The following is a 15866-nucleotide window of genomic DNA, read 5'->3' as shown; positions in this document are numbered from 1 at the left end:
GAATATTCTGGAGGACCAGGAAACCAAGTTGCTTTGGCGCCTTTGTGTTTCGGTTCCCCCGCCGGAACTATTAAACCGCGACACCCAAACGCCCCCTATTTGGCATCATGTTTTCAATTTAAAGGAAAAAAAAGCATCCTCGGAGAGTTTGGGTATTAGCAAGAGTTTCATGTTGTGGATGGTAACATTATTTATTTCAGGTGGTAAATGTGAATGGGCTGCAGTGTGACCCTCCCTCCCTCCCCTTGGGCCGGTGCTGCACGGATTGCGGTCCGGGTTTGCCAGCCGGGCAGCTAGGCCCCGTTGTCCTGGTAACGATGGCAGCCGTGGGGCGGACGGAGCCGCTGCGGGAGCCTCGCTGCTCACTGCGCCGCTTCCGAGGTAGGCCCGGGGTTTGAGGGGTCGGGGTTTGAGGGTTTGGGGGGGTCGTGGTTGGTGGGGTCGGGGTTTGAGGGTTTGGGGGGGTCGGGGTTTGGGGGGGGGGTCGGGGTTTGGGGGGGTCGTGGTTGGTGGGGGGTCGGGGTTTTGTTGAGGGTTTGGGGGGTCGGGGTTTGGGGGGTCGGGGTTGGGGTCGGGGTTTGAGTGTTTGGGGGGTCGTGTCGGTTGGGGTTGGGGGGGGTCGGGTTTGAGGGGTCGTGGTTGGTGGGGTCGTGGTTGGTGGGGGGGGGGTCGGGGTTTGAGGGTTTGAGGGGTCGGGGTTGGTGTTTGAGGGTTGAGGGGGGTCGGGGGTTGGGGGGGGGTCGGGGGGAGATCACCATCACCATCACCATCGCCACACAATACAATACAATACACACGCCTGTTGCACCCTCCCCTTGCCTCCCATTCTCGGTTCTTGGTTTCTTGGTCCTCCAAAATATTCAGGACAAAACTCTGATTATTATGAACCCATTTTCTGTTATTTGCACTTTATCAGTTTATTTATTCATGGGTGTACATATTTATATTATGGCATATGGACACACTTATCTGTTTTGTAGTAAATGCCTACTGTGTTCTGTGTGCTGAAGCAAAGCAAGAATTTAATTGCCCTATACAGGGACACATGACAATAAACTCTCTTGAACTTGAACTTCCAAATGGAATTTAAACTGGAGGTGGTGAAGGGAGGGATTAAGCCAGAAAGGGTTATTGGGAAGAAAGTGCTACTTTAAATTTAGTTGCGTCTGATTGGGTTACTATAGTTGGGTGGAGATTATTTCATGCTTTAATTGTGCGTGGGAAGAACGAATTGCTGTATACATCTGTCTTGGTAGCTGGGATCACAAATTGGATCGAATGCCCTCGTCTGCTCCTAATTGGTTTGGGTTTGGTGTAGGTAACCCACCCAGGCAACTTCATTCTAAAATACTGTAGAAATCTGTAGGGTAGTGAATCTGTGCAATTCCTTGCCACAGAACGATGTGGAGGCCAATTCAGTGGATATTTTTTAAGGCAGAGACAGAGATAGAAACATAGCAAATAGGTGCAGGACCATTCGGCCAGCACCGCCATTCAATATGATCATGTCTGATCATCTAAAATCAGTAGGTACACAAAAACGCTGGGGAAACTCAGCGGGTGCAGCAGCATCTATGGAGCGAGGGAGATAGGTAACGTTTCCGAAACATAATGGATATTTATATCCATATTTATATTTATATGTGTGTACATATAGGAAAGAACAATAGATGCTGGTTTACACCGAAGATAGACACAAAATGCTGAAGTAACTCAGCGGGACAAGCAGCTGGATAGAACCTCTAGTGATGTTTCGAGTTGAGACCCTTCTTCAGACTGAGTCAGGGGAGAGGGAGCCACTGAGATATGGATGGGTAAGGTATGAAAACGAGAGGTCAAAGGGGACGAAGATCAAGGAAAATAAAGAATAGATAATTGTTAGCTTGGGGAAGGTGACTATGAAACAAACAAAGATAAAATTTAATCAGACTGGTCAGAGAATGAGGATGGGGAGGGGTGGAGATAAAGGGTTACTTGAAGTCACAGTATGGAACGCCTCATGCGGTGTAGACGGAGGAATTGGAAGTAGGGGATGGAGTTTTTACAGGAGGCAGGGTAGGAAGAAGTGTAATCTAGATAGCTGTGTTCGTCAGTAGGTTTATAATAGATGTCAGTCGATAGTCTAAGTGAATTTGAGTGCAGTATGTATGTATATTTGTATGTATATGTGTGTATATACCATATAATATAACCATATAACAATTACAGCACGGAAACAGGCCATCTCGGCCCTACAAGTCCGTGCCGAACAACTTTTTTCCCTTGGTCCCACCTGCCTATATAACCATATAACAATTACAGCACGGAATATTATACATATAATAAACGAGAAAAAAAGGTTCAGTGTGTATGTATACATACACACAGACACTGAAATTTTTCCTTGTTTATTATATTGTTTACAGAGTACTATGTTTACATATTCTGTTGTGCTGCTGCAAGTAAGAATTTCATTGTTCTATCTAGGTCATATGACAATAAAATATTCTTGACCCTTGACATTATTCCCTTATCATGTATCTACACTATGAATGGCTTGATTAGTCCGCTGACTAGTTAGTATGCAACGAAAGCTTTACATGCGACAATAAACTAAACTGAAATGAACTAAAAAATAAAAAGATGGAGTAACTCGGCGGTTCAGGCAGCATCTCTGGTGAAAAAAGTAGGTGACGATTCAGGTCGGCTCAAAATTCCTCCTGTTTCTAATAATTTACCTTAGTTTCTCCTTCTGTGCCAATTATTAGGAGTAAAGATGCTGTCAAGCTCCTGGAGTTGTTGAAGGAACTATCTATGAATGCAGGCTGAGTGTTTAAAATGAGGCCATCTCAGTTGGATAGATTGGTCTGAAAAGGACACATCTTGCTGGCGTAACGCAGCAGGTAACGGGTGATATTTCGGGTCGAGACACTTCTTCAGACTGAAGAAGGGTCTCGACCTGAAACTTCACCCATTCCTTCTATCCAGAGAGGCTGCCTGTTCCGCTGGGTTACTCCAGCATTTTGTGTCTATCTTTGGCAAAAATATTAATACGGATATGGTGGGGGGAAGGGCCCGTTTTTCTGCTGTGCAACTCCATGACTGTAAATTAACATGTATATTTTGTTTGTCCCATATGCAGTGGATATTAATGTTAAGAAGCCCCTTCAACCTACCCATCTTAGCAGTGAGCAAGTAGCTGTGGAGATCTGGTCACTCTGTTTTCAGCTTGATCTTCTTATCCGGGCAGAAGTCCATCAGGTAGGTAATGTATGGGTTAACTTTAGTGAGAAAAATGATTGATAATTAATGACAGACCATAAATATATAAGCTACAAAGTAAATACATTGTTTGAAGTGTGATTCAACACATGAAAGCAAAAATGTAAATTTACTATTTTTGGTTTTTTGGCCATCTGTAGGATATGTTCGTTTATTGGAACTATATAATAATACGTGTTATTCTTTACAATCATATTATCTTGCTGCTCATCAAAAGTTAGCAAGAAATATATCAGCAGCTTAAACTGTGAACATTGCCATCACCATAATATAGTTCTGAATGTAGAACTAAATTCAGCTGGAAATTCATGAATAGGAATCTCCTGTATTTTTGTCTATGTTCATTTTATGTTCTCCATCTCTAACAGCCCCCATTTACGCATTGACGAGATAATCTGTTTCATAAGATCACGACATATGAGCATAATTAGGCCATTCGGCCCGTTGAGTCTGCTCTGCCATTTGATCATCTTCCCTTTCAACTCCATACTCCTGCTTTCTCCTCGTAACCTTCGCTGCTTTTACTAATTAAGAATTTATCAATGTTTGCTTTAAAAATACCCAATGACTTGGCTTCCACAGCCGTCCGTGGGGCCGAATTCCATGGATTCACCATCCTCGGGCTAAACAAAATCCTCCTTCTCTCCATTCTAAAGATACGTCCTTTTATTCTGAGGCTATGTCCTCTGATCCTAGACTTGCCCACTTGTGGAAACATCCTTTCAGTATCCACCGCATCTAGGCCTTTCTTTATTTAGTAAGTTTCAATGGAATCATCCCCTCGTCCTTTTAAACTTCAGTGAGTACAAACCTAGAGCTTTCAAACACTCCTCATACATTATCCCAATCACCCCGGGATCATTCTAATAAACCTCCTCTGGGCCCTCCCCAATGCCAGCACATCCTTCCTCAGATATAGGGCCCATAATTGCTCACAATACCCAAGTGTGGCCTGACCTGCGTTTAATAAAGCCTCAGCATTGCATCCTTGCTTTTATATTCTAGTCCTCTTGAAATGAATCATAACATTACATTTGCTGTCTTTACTACTGAATCAACTTGCAAATTTACCTTGTATGTTTCACCATATCAGAGATATTCACCTCCTCCTCCCACAGCTTTCCAGGCTTTTTTTTTCCATTTTCCATTTCTGACCAAGGCCCTCTGACTTGAACCATTTCCTCTGCTTCTCTTCCCACAGATATGGCCTGACCTGCAAAGTATTTCCAGCATTTTGTGTTTTTGTTGAGGTTTTGCACTTCCCTTTGACTAAAATAATCTTTTGTTATCTAGTTACAGGAACAGCTTAGAGAAGATAAAAGCCCTATGGAATCAGAATCTTTCCATACAAGAGGTAGGTACACTTGTACTTAAAGAAAGTAAATCAAATAAGTTGCAGTTGGTGGAAATCTGAAATAAACCAGAAAATGCTCTAAATGTGTAGTACCTTTTGCAATATCTTTGGCAAGAACAACAGAGTTAATGTAGACAGTAGACAATAGGTGCAGAAGTAGGCCATTCAGCCCTTCGAGCCAGCACCGCCATTCACTGTGATCATGGTTGATCATCCACAATTAGCACCCCATTCCTGCCTTTTCCCCATATCCCTTGACTCCGCTACCTTTAAGAGCTCTATCTAACTCTCACTTGAAAGCATCCAGAGAATTGGCCTCCACTGCTGAAGCAGAGAATTCCACAGATTCACAACTCTTTGGGTGAAAAAGATTTTCCTCATCTCTGATCTAAATGGCCTACCCCTTATTCATAAACTGTGGCACCCTAGTTCTCGACTCCCCCAACATTGGGAACACGTTTCCTGTCTCTAGCGTGTCCAATCCCTTAATAATCATATGTTTCAATAAGATTCCCTCTCGTCCTAAATTCCAGTGTATACAAGCCCAGTCGCTCCATTCTTTCAACACGTGACAGTCCCGCCATCCCGTGAATTAACCTTGTGAACCTACGCTGCACTCCCTCAATAGCAGGAATGTCCTTCCTCAAATTTGGAGACCAAAACTGCACACAATACTCCAGGTGTGGCCTCACTAGGGCCCTGTACAACTGTAGAAGGACCTCTTTGCTCCGATACTCAACTCTTGTTATGAAGGCCAAGATGCCATCAGCTTTCTTCACTGCCTCCTGTAAACTGCATGCTCACTTCGTAAGACCAAACATGTTGTCAAAAGAAAGAGAGAAAACAAGATATTTTTCATGTTACAGATAAATTAGTGGAAGGATGGGTAAGACAAAGCAATATCTGTGATAGGATCAGTCTAGAGTTGCTGTGGCAATAAGTTGTAGACAGAAATGGGGATGAGTATGTTAATGGGGGCTGTTTGGGGGCTGTTGAAAAATGCTCTGCATGTGCTGCAGATTTTTGGCCTCTATTGGATTCTATATCACTAGGTAATTTCAGGAAACCCTAGGGAAAGATGTATTTGACAAACAGGGCAAGGAGTGAGATATGAAGTAACAGTGGATAAACTATCAAAATAGGGCTCATTCTGTATTCAAAGTATGTTCAGTTATTTGATTGCAAAGTGACAGAACTAGAAGATAATCCTTTGCTGGAACGATAACACACTTCTGGATATTGGAGAATTGAATTGCCCAAGTGAAGCAAAGTTGTTATTGAGGCATTTTGCTTAATTTGGAAAAGCTACAGGTTAAGTGGACGGGCAGCTGTCATAGAGGACAGGTAAAGTTCTGCTAGATGTCAGAACGTTTCATTTTTAAAAAAGCTATATTTTTAAATCAAAATATATGAAGCTAAAGAAAGCTATTTGCTAATATGTATGATTGTTAGGATATGGGTACAGAAACAGTAGATTTGAAATAATCTTGGGTAATAGTAAAAATGCAAAAAATTGACCTTTGAATTCTTCAACATTCATATGTGTGTTTATGTATATGCAATGAATCAGCGGCTAATATGACCATAGAGTCACACTCAAATGTTCAGACCCTTAGTGCTTTTTTTGTGGTGTGTTGGACTGCTGCAGAGCACAAAATAGAAATGATCAGGCAAGCTAAGTATCAGGTCTAGGCCCAGGGTTCAGAGGGAAAATATTCCATGCAATAGGAGCCTGGATAGATTGTTTAGAGATACTGTGCGGAAACAGGCCCTTTGGCCCACTGAGTCCCTGCCAACCAGCGATCCTAACACGAACACACACACACACACACACACACACACACACACACACACACACACACACACACACACACACACACACACACACACACACACACACACACACCAATTTACAATTTTACGAAAGCCAATTAACCTACAAACCTGTACATCTTTGGAGTGCGTGAAGAAACCAGAGCACCCGGAGAAAATCCATGCAGGTCACGTTATAGGAGTAGAATTAGGCCATTTGGCCCATCGAGTCTATTCAATCATGGCTGATCTCTGCCTCCTAATCCCATTTTTCTGCCATCTTCCCATAACCCTTGACACCGTTCTAATCAAGAATTTGTCTATTTCTGCCTTAAAAATATCCACTGACTTGGCCTCCACTGCCCTCTGTCGCAATGAGTTCCACAGATTAACTACCCTCCGACAAAAGATGTTCCTCCTTACCTCCTTTCTAAAAGAGCGGCCTTTAATTCTGAGGCTATGACCTCTGGTCCTAGACTTTCCCACCCGTGGAAACATCCCCTCTATCTATTCCATTCATTATTCACGGTCATGGTGACGGGGGGAATGTACAAACTCCGTACAGACAGCACCCGTAGTCAGGATCGAACACGGGTCTTCGGCGCTGTAAGGCAACAACTCTACCGCTGCCCCATCATGAACCACAGGCGTTTGGTGTTAAGGAATAGGTGCATGTTTACGAATCACGGATTGTATCAGCAGTGGCTGTGACCCGGGGTATGTTATTCTGTTATAGAATAGAGGGTAGACAAAAATGCTGGAGAAACTCATCGGGTGAGGCAGCATCTATGGAGCGGGGGGGGGGGGGGGGGTTTCGGGCCGAACCCCTTCTTCAGAAAGGTGTGGCGGGAAGAAGAAAGGAAGAGGAGGAGCCAGTGGGCTGAGGGAGAGTTGAGAAGGGGAGGAGAAAGTAAGGACTACCTGAAATTAGAGAAGTTATAGAATACTCTGGGTGGGGATGGATGCAGGAAAGTAACATAACTAAGGTGAAACCACTCAAGTCCAGTTCCCATTCCTAAGATTTCAAATTGCATAAGTCAATACAACAAAAACTTTGTGTTCTGGGTGTCTCCAAATGCTGTGACCTAATTACCCTGGCAATGTTCCAAATGAATAACATTATTACAGAAAATGCAATGTCAGTGCAGGCATGGTTTATAGCCAGGAGTACCTTGGTAAATTATGGAGTTAGTTTTTTTTTCTCAACGTTCAATTATTTCGGAATCTGGGTATTGTTGATTGTAAAAGGATGGTAGTGCAATCTTTCAAATGCCAAAAAAGTCCCTTATTTTTTTTCCGGTAGATTGGTACAGTGTGGGAAGCTGTACAAAGCTTTGAAAGACAAATGTTCTGCCCATGCCCTGCACCATTCTTAGTTTTTAACCTACTTAATCTCCCATTCTTAACCTACCTGATCTCCTGGTGGCTCAGCACTTCAACTCTTCTTGCCATTCCCAATCTGACCTTTCTGTCCTGGGCCTCCTCCAATGTCAGAGTGAGGCCCAGTGCAAATTGGAGGGACAGCACCTCATATTTCGCTTGGGTAGTTTACACCACAGCGGTATGAACATTGACTTCTCTAACTTCAGATAGCCCTTACTTTCTCTCTCCATCCCCATCCCAGTTCTACTAGTCTTACTGTCTCTGCCTACATTCTATCATTGTCCCGCCCATTCCCCTGACATCAGTCTGAAGAAGGGTCTCAACCCGAAACATCGCCCATTCCTTCTCTCCAGAGATGTTGCCTCAACCGCTGATTTACTCCAGCATTTTGTGTCTACCTTAGTTTTGTCTACTTGTGTTCAAAAACAGCCCGTCAGAACAAAGGAAAGTGAGGTAAAATACCATCTTACCTGTATTCTAATAATGCTCCAGGTTCAGTTGAGTTGCCGTGTAATACTGCACAGTGCAATTTTTTTTCGTCTCTTCAAATGCTACTATTTTATAGTTCGTTTGTAAGAGTGCTAATCTGAGTGGTTTTCTACTGTGGCTAATGTGCACTGAGAAATTGATTGCGATCATCCCAATAAATTTTGTATCGTAACAGTGACCAAAGAAGCATTCAATTTATTAACATGGACTGGAATTCAGTCATGGTCCCAAAAATGAAAGCATTTAATTCTGCGCACAAAGTTTTAATAAAAAATAATGACCAAAAGTATTAATCAGTTTTCAGCACTTTGTTTTCAAGTTATTGAATTTTCTTACAGGCATAGATTATGTTGAAAGAATTAAACATTATCTGGAGCATCTACCAGACCCCGTTCCGCAGCTGGAGGTAATGGCATCTTTCCCATCTAATGAAACTCTAAATAATTGTATAGTGGTGGGCCATGTTGTTCCTGTCTAGACATTTGGTATTCTTGGGGATGACCACTTGGTGATTTTGCTACCAATCAGACACAATCAGTGGTGATCCCCAAGAATACCAAATGTCAATTGTAGTGAAAAACCTTAGGAATTATAACATCCAGTCCTACTAATCAATATGTTCCTGTCTAGACATTTAAGTTGATTGAGAAGTATTTGCATTAAGCACTTCATGATGCACTAGTTGTAATAACAGAAATATTGTGTAAGGTTTGAGATATTTCTGTGCAGTAGAGGTACTTTTTAAATATGCTGTTATTGAATGGAATATGATAATTTTGCCATTTTAAAACAATGAATGGATTATAAAATGTTTTCTCAATGGCACAATTGCTGTGGTATTGTCATGCAGCTTCTTTTTCTCTGACTCTCCACATTACAAACTACCTTTAACAGGATTACCTGGATTCTCAAGGGTTGTCAACATTATTTCCCCCGGGTTGAAATATATGTGATCCATGGTAGACCTGTCGATATGCTGGAACGGCCAACTACAGATGGTAAGAATGCGTCAGTATGCAGTGATCCTTTCAAATGGTGTCAAATAACAACTGATATCTGTACACATATAGATGTTTAAGAAAGAACTGCAGATGCTGGAAAAATCGAAGGTAGACAAAAATGCTGGAGAAACTCGGTGGGTGAGGCAGCATCTATGGTGCGAAGGAATAGGTGACGTTTCCCACCATTGGAATAGGTGACGATCGCACCACTGGCCACATTTTCCTATCTCCTCCTCTTTCGGCTTTCCGCAGAGACCACTCCCTCCGTAACTCCCTGGTCAATTCGACCCTTCCCACCCAAACCACCCCTTCCCCTGGTACTTTCCTTGGCAACCAAAGGAAGTGCTACACTTGTCGCTTTACCTTCCCCCTCCAAGGACCCAAGCAGTCTTTCCAGGTGCGGCAGAGGTTCACTTGCACCTCCTCCAACCTCATCTGTTGCATCCACTGTTCTAGGTGTCAATTGCTCTACATCGGTGAGACCAAGCGCAGGCTTGGCGATCGCTTCGCCCAACACCTCCGCTCAGTTCGCATTAACCAACCTGATCTCCCGGTCAACCTGATCAGCACTTCAACTCCCCCTCCCATTCCAAATCCGACCTTTCTGTCCTGTGCCCCCTCCATGGCCAGAGTGAGTCTCACCGCAAATTGGAGGAGCAGCACCTCATATTTCGCTTGGGCAGATTACACCCCAGCGGTATGAACATTGTCTTCTCCAATTTCAGGTAGTCCTTGCTTTTTCCCTCCTTCCCCTCCCCTTCCCAGCTCTCCCACAGCCTACTGTCTCCACCTCTTCCTTTCTTCTTCCTTGTATCTAGAGTGAAGTCTAAAGATTTATCATGAAAGCATCGCAAAGATCGAAAGGACCAATACAGTTTTTGTAAAGGAAGGGTTTACGGAGTCAATTTTCCAATCTCTACGCTCAAGGAATTATAGGGGTTTTGAACGGATGAAGGCTCAGTAAAGTGAGCCCACAAGTTAACCTGAAGTTTTTCCATATCAAACTAACAAATTAATAATGTTCTGGATACCAAAATCTATAAAATATTTTATTACTGGTACTTCATAAGTGACTGGCTTACTAACCCAGTGATGTTTGTTTCATTGTAGCAGAGCAGGCTTTTATATTCTTATAAAGCTTTATCATAAAGGTTTTATTATTACTCCATGTTGAATGAAATGGATAATCCACAGCATGGAATGCAGCATTAAGAAAAGTGCCAAACTTGTTTGTGTTACTTGCAGCAATGAAGTCAAGTAATATTTACTGCCTGCCTTTTACACACAAGCTAATTTTCCTAGCTTTGGTTATTGTGCACTTGATCCAAATGTAAGGTAGCTTTTGCCTTAGGTAGATAATGCAGATGTAATGTGTACAACAAAATTTAAAATGAATTGTAGATGCTAGTTCACACCGAAGATAGACACAAAATGCTGGAGTAAAATTCAGCGGGGCAGGCAGCATCTCTGGAGGGAAGGAATGGGTGACATTTTGGGTCGCCCTGAAGAAAGGTCTCGACCCGAAACATCGCCCATTTCCTCTCTAAACATGCTGCCTGTTCCGCTGAGTTACTGCAGCATTTTGTGTCTATCTTCAATGCAGATGTAATAGTCTTCAATGATAGAATGCATAGTTTTCTAAATTTGGTTAAACCTGCTTCATCAAAAAGGATATTCAGGTAGTATAAAAAAAAACATATGAAACCTATGCTGTTGGTTTAACATGAGTTCAGTGCATGAACTATCTAGATATTTGGGGTTGGATACCATGATATGTGATGCATTGTTGCAGCAGTGATTAGTATCAAATTTTATTTTTTGTTTTTAATTCCACAGTAGCAGTTTAAGGTGTTTTTTTTTAATTTCATTTCATTTTTTATATTAATTTTTATTTAGTGTTGACTCAGCCCCATGGTTTTCTATAGCTTTTGCATCAAAGATGGCTCTTTTTGTTGTGATCGTGAAGAATAATGGGGATTTTCAATTCAGGTGAGTTAATAAGTAAGATAAATTTCCTGTTCCCATTTAGTTTGTACAAATCGTCATCTGATAACTGAACCTCTCTTAAAAAATGAAGAATCTTTGTTTGAGCATAGTGGAGCAGGACATCTGTTTGCACACATGCTTGCCCATCCTATATACTCAATCTCTATATTGCCAGGACCACATTTCTCGCACAAGAAACTGAAGAAGTCCACAGACATTGTAGGCTCTTTGAACTCTTCAAACAGCGGAGAAAGTTCAAAGTTAAGTTCGAAGCTGATCAGTACGGATATCAGGGGTTATGGAGAGAAGGCAGGAGAATGGGGTTGAGAGGCAAAGATTGATCAGCCATGATTGAATGGTGGAGTAGACTTGATGGGCTGAGTGGCCTAATACTGCTCCTATAACTTATGAACTTAAACTTTTTGAACAACTGATTTTAAAGTATTAACTTCTAGGGTAAGTGAAGGCAATGCATTTGAGATCTCACTCAGTTAACATCAGTTGTTTACAAAGTGTAACTGACTTTCTGAGATCCAATGGCACTGGAGCCATTTGTGTTATGAAATTGCTAAACTTTTTAATCTATGGAGCTGGAATTCTGGAATCTCCAAGTCACAATTTGGAGAGCTGGCATGGGAAGATTATTGGCATGAGGTAGTAGCATTGGCAGGATAATGTTATACTATTTGAGCCTTTAAAAATCACATAGTATATAACATAAGTGGAAGCCTGGGAAAAAATTTAATTGTATTATTTTTATTCAGGGATGGGTTTGTAGCCTGCAAGACCCTGAACAAAAAAAGGTTAAAGAGAATTTTTCTGTGGGTATGCAAACCCGACTGCTTTTTGTGATTCTCCTTTCTCCCCACCGCAAAAAAGGGAATCTGTTTCTCAATGTGAAATTGATACATCAAAGTATTTGGATGACTGCCTTCATTGTTTAAATTGGGCATATAATATACTGAGATGCTACAGGGCAAAGCAGCATTTGATCTTCACTGAGATTGAATCCATGAGTGGAATTTGATAGTTACATAAAGAACACACTGAAAGGATATCTTTATTCCGTGAATTGATAATTTGATTCATGATATTTGCATGTGCAAGCTTGTAACACATTTACTCCTACAACCATTTTGCATACATTTTCATACAAATTAAAAGGTTCTAGGAGCAGAGTAAGGCCATTCGGCCCATCAAGTCTACTCCGCTGTTCAATCATGGCTGATCTATCTTTCTCTCTTAGCCCCATTCTCCTGCCTTCGCCCCATAACTCCGACGCCCTTGCTACTCAAAAATATGTCAATCTCCACCTTAAAAATATCTAGTGACTTGGCCAGACTTGGTCATTGACTTCCCAAGATAATCTTGAAGATCCTTAATCATTATTTACGACAATGTTTTAACAATGTTAAAACGACACTATCTTTACAATGTGCTAATTAATATGTATTGTTAAGTTCATGATCAGCATATGTTTCCACTTGTTCTACTTAATGTGGTAATTTCCCCTGCTTTGCTGTTGCAGCAGTTAAGGATGTTGAGCCCAGTGATTGAAGTTTCTCCGTTTGTTTTCATTGCAGATTATTTTTCCCACATTGGGAAACTAAATCAACTTTTGGTTTTAAGTCAACAGCTGGAAGATGATGTTCAGCATCTGGGAAGCCATAAGTACATAGCACATCAGCTTTCAGTCTTGTATGTAAGTATCATCTTGATTTGCCTCGGGGCATACTGTAACAATTGACCAAGTGCTTACTATATATCATGTCATGTATTATCATGTATTAGAATAATTTTACTCCTATTTCCTCCCTTTTTCCCCGCATCCTTCCTAAATGAGATTATTGTAACCATATGGATTCCACTAAAGAGGACATTATTTATGCAAAACAACATGTGATTTTGATTGAAGGTTTAAACATAATCTGTGGATTTTAATAGCTAACTACAATCAAGGATCATTTTTCTGACTATGTTTAACTGTTATTATAATCTTTTCTTTATGCCTTAATAATACACTCCGCGATTACATTGCCCACTAGGCAATAATATAGGATTTTATTATTCCTTCCGTATTAAAGTATATTTATTTACTTCTTCTAGAAAGTTCTGAATTATTTCAGTGGATTTATTACATTCGATATACTTAAAAGAGACATTGAAGCTAATTTCAAAGCTTTAAAATCTGGATTGGCTGTTGACGAGAGTTCTGCGCGGGAGCCTCTGCTACCGTATCATTATGTAAACTGGTGAGTAGTACTGATGGGAACCAGTGGATTCAGTAAATAGTGGAAGGATGCTGTTTAAAAATGCCCTTCAGTGAGAATTATGAAACAATTTAAAATGTTGATAAACAGCTGATAAAGTTTGAAGTTAAGTTCAAAATTGATTAGTACGGGCCTGGGCCTCAAGGCTGATGGGGCAAAGGCAGGAGAATGGGGTTGGAGAGGGAACGATAGATCAGCCATGATTGAATGGTGGAGTGGACTTGATGGGCCGAATGGCCTAATTCTGCTCCGAATGTACTTATGACATCTTTTGACGTTCATGTCATCCGCGGGAAAAGCAGAGCTTGTAATTGAAGAGATTAATTATTGCTAATATTAAGATTCAGATTCAGATTAAAAAGGAACGTACATGCTGTTGTTAATACCGAGCTAATCATTGCTTACAACTTGTTTGTTTTTTTCTTTTTAGGATACTCTGCCTCACCCGCAGCATCATCAAAATTGTATCTTCTCTTCCTGACGAGCTTACCGAAGAACTCTCTTTGGTTATGTCTTGTGCTGCGAATCTGAGATAATGCTCGTATGCTCAAAAAACACTATGAGGATTCAAGAGACTTTAAGTAATTATATGTTGCACTGAAGATCAATCTGAAAAGGAACAGCAGTGAGTTATTTTAGAGCTTAATGGCAAGAAATTCTATTGTGTGACACAGTGTCTGTGTGCTACACAATTGAATTTCTACCAATAAAAAAATTATGTTAAAGGAAATCGGGGATTTCTTGCATGGATGGTGAAGTCTTCAATTCTTGCCGCTGGTGCTCCGATGTACACAGTGGTGTTCGATGGCATGGGGTGCATGCCTGGTTGAAACTTCAATCTTTTTCAGCACATGTTTTGGCGATGGTTGGCTCAACCCAGACATGCAGAAGCACAACTTTGCAACAGATTCAGAGCAGTTTATTGTCACAAACACCAGGGTGCAACAATATTCCATGTTCACATGAAGCAGCCAGTGTATATATACAGGGAACAATAAATACAAGAATGAGTGCACAACAGCAGAATAGTGCAAGATTATAGTGCAAATGTGAAAGTAGTGTAAAATGATGACATTGTTATAATGGAATAAGCAAATGAGGTAGACTTAGGGGAAAGAGGACATGGTCTCGCCTTCAGGCAGGAGTTGTGAAAGATGTTCAGGAGTCTGATAGCACTGTGGGAAAAGCTGTTCTTAAGTCTGGAAGTCTGGGCTTTGAAGCTAATGTATCTTCTTCCAGATGGTAGAAGAGAAAAACTGGAATGGCCAGTGTGCCGGTCGTTTTTGGCAATAGTTAGTCTTCCTGATGCAACACATGGTGAAGATGGGATGGATGGAAAGGATTGACGAGCCTGTGATGGACTGGGCTGTGTTTAACACTCTCTGCAGGTTCAGGCAGCCAGGAGCAGGGCAGTTGCCACGCGAGGCTGAGGTACATCCCGTCAGAACACTCTCCACAGCATGACGGTAGAAGTTCGAGAGAATCCTCGTGGACACACAAAATCTTCTCAAACTGCTAAGAAAGTAAATACTCTGATGTGCTTTTTTAAAAATATCACTGCATCATCAGTGTGAAGGGATCAGCTGAGGTTGCGGATTGTATTGTATTCAAATTTATTGTCATTGTCTCAATTTGAGACAACGAAATGAATTTCCCTTACAGGCAGTATCATTAAAAAAATCACACAAAATAAATAAATAAATAAATAAATAATAAGACATATTAAAAATAAAATTGAAATTGAATTTTTAAAAAAAAGCACAAACAGAGAAAGTCCACGATACAACATAACATAAATGGCACCCTGGTGAGGATGGCACCATAGTCCAGCCAGCCTCCCCTCCGTGTTCATCCGTGGTCGGGGCAGCCGAGGTCGGATGATCATGTATATGTAGGAGCTTTAAGCTGTTGACCATCTGTACAACAGTTCCCTTGGCGAGGGCAGGATTGTGCTCACCCCCTCGCTTTCTTTGGTCGACTACCATCTCGCTGATTAGGTTAGGTTGTTGTCCTGACACCATTACATGAGGTTCTCAATCTGTACTTTGTGTTATTGTTGTTGTTGATCTGCCCGACAACAGGTGGTATCTTAAAAATCGAGTTGGCTTTGTACTTCGACACATAATCATAGATATGCAGGGGGTACAGCAAGTGAATGAGCACACAAACCTGAGGGGCACCATGGTCGAACATCAGATTGTGAGGAATGTTATGGCTAATTCTAACCAACTGAGATCTACCAGTCACAATATCCAGAGGCTTGTTGCATATGAATGCCACAAGGTCCAGGAGTTTAGGGTGAGCTTATAA

At 41.4% G+C, this 15866-nt stretch overlaps 1 protein-coding gene across 5 annotated transcripts; it reads left to right on the top strand.

The window, feature by feature from the left end:
* Positions 1 to 184: 184 nt before the first annotated feature.
* On the top strand, positions 185 to 15264 carry si:ch211-218d20.15 (uncharacterized). Of its 5 annotated transcripts, none has more exons than XR_008723582.1 (9): positions 185 to 381; positions 3122 to 3240; positions 4555 to 4615; positions 8638 to 8705; positions 9194 to 9297; positions 11226 to 11289; positions 12870 to 12988; positions 13393 to 13538; positions 13987 to 15264. XR_008723582.1 is itself a non-coding variant. In XM_055636471.1 (9 exons), exons 4-9 carry the CDS (start codon positions 8647 to 8649, stop codon positions 14090 to 14092), a joined length of 552 nt encoding a protein of 183 aa, XP_055492446.1. In that variant the 5' UTR covers positions 185 to 381; positions 3122 to 3240; positions 4555 to 4615; positions 8638 to 8646; the 3' UTR covers positions 14093 to 15264. The 5 variants fall into 5 exon arrangements, 2 of the variants coding, with proteins under 2 accessions (XP_055492446.1, XP_055492447.1); XR_008723583.1 differs by having other exon boundaries at positions 11197 to 11289; positions 12916 to 12988; XR_008723581.1 differs by having other exon boundaries at positions 11197 to 11289.
* Positions 15265 to 15866: the final 602 nt, after the last annotated feature.

This window comes from Leucoraja erinacea, chromosome 6 (assembly GCF_028641065.1).
Source record: "Leucoraja erinacea ecotype New England chromosome 6, Leri_hhj_1, whole genome shotgun sequence".
NCBI classification, from domain to species: domain Eukaryota; kingdom Metazoa; phylum Chordata; class Chondrichthyes; order Rajiformes; family Rajidae; genus Leucoraja; species Leucoraja erinaceus.
The sequence above is the reverse complement of the archived record's forward strand: the minus strand, read 5'-3'. Positions and strand labels throughout refer to the sequence as shown.

Coding starts and splice junctions, on each gene's coding strand:
- si:ch211-218d20.15 (XM_055636471.1), top strand. CDS start 8,647: ATGTTGAAAGAATTAAACATTATCTGGAGCATCTACCAGACCCCGTTC. Junction 8,706..9,193: donor ACCCCGTTCCGCAGCTGGAG/GTAATGGCATCT, acceptor TACCTTTAACAG/GATTACCTGGATTCTCAAGG. Junction 9,298..11,225: donor GGAACGGCCAACTACAGATG/GTAAGAATGCGT, acceptor GGTTTTCTATAG/CTTTTGCATCAAAGATGGCT.